This window comes from Octopus bimaculoides, chromosome 6 (genome assembly GCF_001194135.2).
Source record: "Octopus bimaculoides isolate UCB-OBI-ISO-001 chromosome 6, ASM119413v2, whole genome shotgun sequence".
Classification (NCBI taxonomy): domain Eukaryota; kingdom Metazoa; phylum Mollusca; class Cephalopoda; order Octopoda; family Octopodidae; genus Octopus; species Octopus bimaculoides.
This window is the reverse complement of record NC_068986.1, coordinates 21,595,515-21,600,444: the sequence shown is the minus strand read 5'-3', so window position 1 is coordinate 21,600,444 and position 4,930 is coordinate 21,595,515. Positions and strand designations below refer to the sequence as shown.

At 34.3% G+C, this 4,930-nt stretch overlaps 1 protein-coding gene across 1 annotated transcript in view; it reads right to left on the bottom strand.

The window, feature by feature from the left end:
• Window positions 1-2,026: 2,026 nt before the first annotated feature.
• Window positions 2,027-4,930, bottom strand: part of LOC106875137 (symplekin) — a 41,922-nt gene continuing 39,018 nt past the window's right edge. Inside the window, exons 31-32 of the mRNA XM_052968419.1 lie at window positions 4,135-4,242; window positions 2,027-2,554 (exon numbers count right to left, since the gene is read on the bottom strand). Coding sequence (XP_052824379.1) covers window positions 2,135-2,554; window positions 4,135-4,242 — 528 coding nt within the window. The 3' untranslated portion in view covers window positions 2,027-2,134. The remainder of the gene's footprint in view (window positions 2,555-4,134; window positions 4,243-4,930) is intronic.

Sequence of the window (4,930 nt, the reverse complement as noted above, 5' to 3'; positions counted from 1 at the left end):
ATATATATATATATATATATATATATATATATATATATAAATAAATATATAGTTAGTTAGAACTTAATAAATCCTATGGTATAGACCTGGAAGTTTGCCTGTAAAGCACGTTCCCTTTCACAGTGTTTGTTGAATATGTAATTAATGAGAGAGACGGAAGACAGAAGAAACGAGAATCTTTATTGATCACTACAATCATTTTGACCCATCTAGCTTCGATCCCTCGTGATTGGGATACTGTACTAGTTTAGATGTATCTCTCGGTGTAGATGTGTCTCTTCAGATGATTTCAAGAGGTGTCTCTTTAAAATAAACCCAACGTATTTCTGGATGTTTTCTTCTTGGTCGTCGTATATAGATATGGCTAATTAAAGGATACTGCTTCATTCTTATAGAAGATCCATAACAAAGATGAGATGCAAAAACAAACAAATACACAATACAATGAAAAAATTATTACATATAACAACAGAGTATATGATTCCTCACCAAGAGGCATGCTTGTATGTATGCATTTGTACAAGCGAGTGTGCATGTGCCAGACCACGTATTGTGGACGTTTATACATCCATGTCTATTAATGGTTATATGTAATAATCTTTTCGCAGTATTGTTTTTGTTTCTTTTTGTATCTCATCTTTGTTAAGGATCTTCTATAAGAATGACGCTTGTATCCCTTAATTTTCCATTTCTATATATGAAGACCAAGAAGAAAACATCTAGAAATAAGTTGTGCGAAACAAAGTTTATTTTAACAAGATCATCATCAGCATCCTTTAACACCTGTTTTCCATGCTGGCATGGGTTGGACAGTTTGATTGAAAAACTGGTAAGCCGGGGAACTGCACCAGGTTCCGATCTGATTTGGTAAGGTTTCTACAGCTGAATACCCTTCCTAACGCCAACCACTCTGAGAGTGTAGTGGGTGTTTTGTACGTTCCACTGGCACAGGTGCCACTGACCTCGACCACAGCTACAGTCTCACTTGACAGGTCTACACAAGTATGGTATATTGCTAAAGGTCTCGGTCACCTGTCACTGCCGCTATGAGGCCCTATGCTCGAACAGTGCCTTTTATGTGCCACCGGCATGGGTGCCAGTCAGATGGCACTGGCATCGGCTACGACTATGATTTTATTCGGTTCGAAAGGTCTTCACAAGCACAGCATATTGCCCAACGTTTGACGGGTGCTTTTAACAGGCCAGTTACGTGACACTGGCATTGGACATGATTACAATCTTACTTGGCTTGATGGATCTTCTGAAGAGACACATCTACACCGAGGGATACACCTCAACCAGTTAAGTATCCCACCTGTGAGGGATCAATGTTAGATGGCTCAAATAGATTTTAGTGATCAATAAAGATTCTCGTATCTTCCACCTTCTGTCTCTTTCATTAATTATGTGTGTGTGTGTGTGTGTGTGTATATTACTAGCGTACTGAAAAACATGAGTAATACAATCAAATAACTCCAACTGAAAGATAAAATCAATTTCTGTTGGAAAAGGATTTCTACCAAATAACGAACACAAACAACAAAACATTTCAATAAAAACCATACCACAGGGAATTTTTTTTTTTAATGTATCTAGTGAATATGAATGAAAACAAAAAAAAAATAAAGCTTTCATATCCTACATTCTGTCAACAACTTCAGTCATGTTAAAAAGACTTGATAGCAAAATTATTATCAATAATGGCCAGGAGAAATCTAAGTGACCACACATAATTATGTCTGGATTAAAAGAGGTACCAAATCATCAGTCACTGGAAAATCAGTAGAGTCACCTGTACTTGTTAATTATATGGCACTCTTGCTTATTATGGTGAAAAGTGATACTAACAGGTGACAGTTATGATTAGGAGAAGTAGGCCAGTAGAAGCCAAGTTTCTTGCCCAAGAGTATTAATGCAAAGCCAACATATGAACTGTTGGTATTTAGGTTGGTAAGCTGGGACCTTATCAAACTGGCCAAATGTGATTCTATGCTGTTACATTAAGAAAGTGAAAACACTGAACCAGTTATTTATTTGTACAAAAAAGATTTAATTTCATACTTCAACAATTCAGTAAATAGCTTACAGTGGGTGTAATTAAATGTACATATGAAACCGTTTCCAATATGAAAATCTAGTCGGTACCGCCTTCTGTTAAAGTCAACAAAGTTGGATGTTGAGATGGAGATGGTGAATTACTGCGATGTGATGATGGCACCGATGGCACTGTGTTGTTTTTGGCACCGGGCTGAGCTGTATGATCTTTGTCATCGTCTTCAACTTCTTTTTCATGAACCACAGCAGGAGTTGAAAGTGTTTCAATTTCTTGAGGAACTTCCGAAGTTGTTTGGGTCTTTGGAAACTGTTGTGATGGAACACTACTGGGCTGAGTAAGCAGAGGAACAGAAACTACAGCTAATGGCAAAGGTAGATTCTGTGATTCCTCATCATTAGGTTTCTCTTCGGTGGCTTTAGGTTGACTTTCAGGAGCTGTGGACTCAGTTGGTTGATTTGGTGTGGCAGTGTCTGTACCTTCAACTGTTGGCACTTTTATCTAGAATTTATCAGAAAATTGAAAAAAGGAATAAAAATCACCAAAAAATTGATAAGATTTTAGATGGACAAACAATGTCTTCAACTTCCATAACAATGAGACCTTCTAGAAATTTATATTTGATCCTTTATCTAATTTTAATTGAGTAGAGAATGCTAAATAGTGTTTAGCTTTTTAGCAATTAAGCTGGCTATATCTGGTCCAAGTATTCAACCTGTTTTATGTGAACACTGGCCAGATCTAACCTCTTACACCTTACTCTACAATATCATCTTCGAAGTAAAAAGTCACATCAAAATCTTCGAGCTATAAGATAATGGAGGATCAATTCAAAACAATGTGAATAAATAAGCGTCACGTTTAACAGAATAATCTGAATGCTAAAGGGTTAAATGCATTGACCAAGCAGAAGATTATTATTGTAGTAAACTAGTCATTCTATTACTTATGTGGAATATTAATCAAATTACAAATAAGACATCATCTGTTGTAGAAATATATGTTAAAGTGTCTGAATATACATTTATGCAGAGTAAGTTTGTGAAAAGAATAGATTTATATCAATTATAATTTCTTTAACCAGTGAAAGTCATTAGAGCACTGGTTAGAATACCTCGTAGTATTTGTTCTGATCCTCTGTTCTCAGAGTTCAAATCCCACAGAGGTCACCTTTAGATAGAAATAATATCAATCCATGGTAGTGGATTGGCAGAGCAAGTTGCTTTGGGATACTTGTCCTGTCTCTATTGCAACAACATTGGTGCGAAGTTGTATCAACCCAAGTTGCTGGCCTTTCTCTTAGAGAAACATCCATATTATGGAGAGAAGGTACTGTTGTACCTGAGCAACTGCCAGTATTCCTCAAAATTATCTTGTTCAGGTTTACACATACATTTATAGATGCATGGTCAGACTTGACTGACAGAGGCCCTATATAATACATACACACATTTTCCTTAACCAAAGCACAATCCCTTTTGCCTATCTATTATCAGATTATATAGGAACTGCATTAAAATAATTACAATCTCACTTTTCTATATCTTTCTGAAATCTGAACACTTTAAAAGGAAGCGGGGCTTCAATTGTCAAAAATGTAGGTTAGGGTAAAGTTTTCTAGGTTGTATCTTTATAATTCATCAATGAGAAACAGTCTCAAGAAATATGTTCTTTAGATACAGAAGGTATATTGCCAAGAGAACTTACATATGAAAAGATATGGTTTTTTTTATTAAACTATAAAAACAAAATGCACAAAAATCTATCCAAAAAAATACTTGTTCAAACAAAAAATACATTACTTTTGGAAGGTAAACTTTAAAAAAGCTAATCTTATAAACACTTTTTTCTTTAGTTAGTGTTAATATATTTAATGTAATGAGTGTCAATCCAATTAGAAATACTTTTGTGATAATAAGATATTAGATTAATGACTTGTTATTTTAATTGATTTCAGCAAGTAAATGACACAACTCTAGATATGGCTCAGTATTATCATAGATCTTCAACAAAGCAGACTTCATCAAAGTTGCTGGAACAGTGACAATAAAACCTCAGCTTTGGTTTGAACCAATACATACCACAACAGAATTTTCTCTTTTCTCTTTCTCTAGCTTTTCAGCAGCCTTCACCTGTTCAAGTGGGTCTTTCTCCAACACATTCATAATCACTTTAGGTATATGAGCCCTCTGCAATAAAAACATTTTTTAAGAAAATTAATTAATTAATAAACTTATGATGCCACAATTAACCTGAAGCATAATACATTAGCATTAGTTAATAGGTGGTCTAACAGCAGAAACAATATCAGGCTAAATGCATTGCAGAATTTAGTTCTGGACTCACACACTGTCAAATTCAACTTTATCTACCACAGAAGAAAAACAAACTAAATACCAGTTAAAGAGTTGGGGTTGCTTAAATGGCAGCTGACTACAGCCTCAAACTTAAACACCAATACAGCATTTCATCAACTAAACAAAAGTTCTTAAATAAATTTTAAGATTTTAACCCTTCATAGATCAGCAGGGTCTCTTGGGACCCCAGCAAATTTTAAAAGTTATGCAATTTTTACATTTTTTATTTAAATGATTTTATATCTCATGACTTTTATTGTCAACAGTTTACGTATGCACATACAAATTTTGAGTTAAAAATTTCCAGTCATATGGATGTTATAGCATAAAATAATGGTCATTGGGGTCCAACTGGACCACATCGACCTTTTGTGAAATTATTTTTTTTTCTGTTCTTTCTTCAGATATTCAATTTTCTTTGTATTTGGACAGGTATGAATCGATATCCTTTTTTTTTTTAAATTCTTTTTGTTTTATTTTATATTTAGTGCTATATGTATAGTTTATAAAACTATAAAAA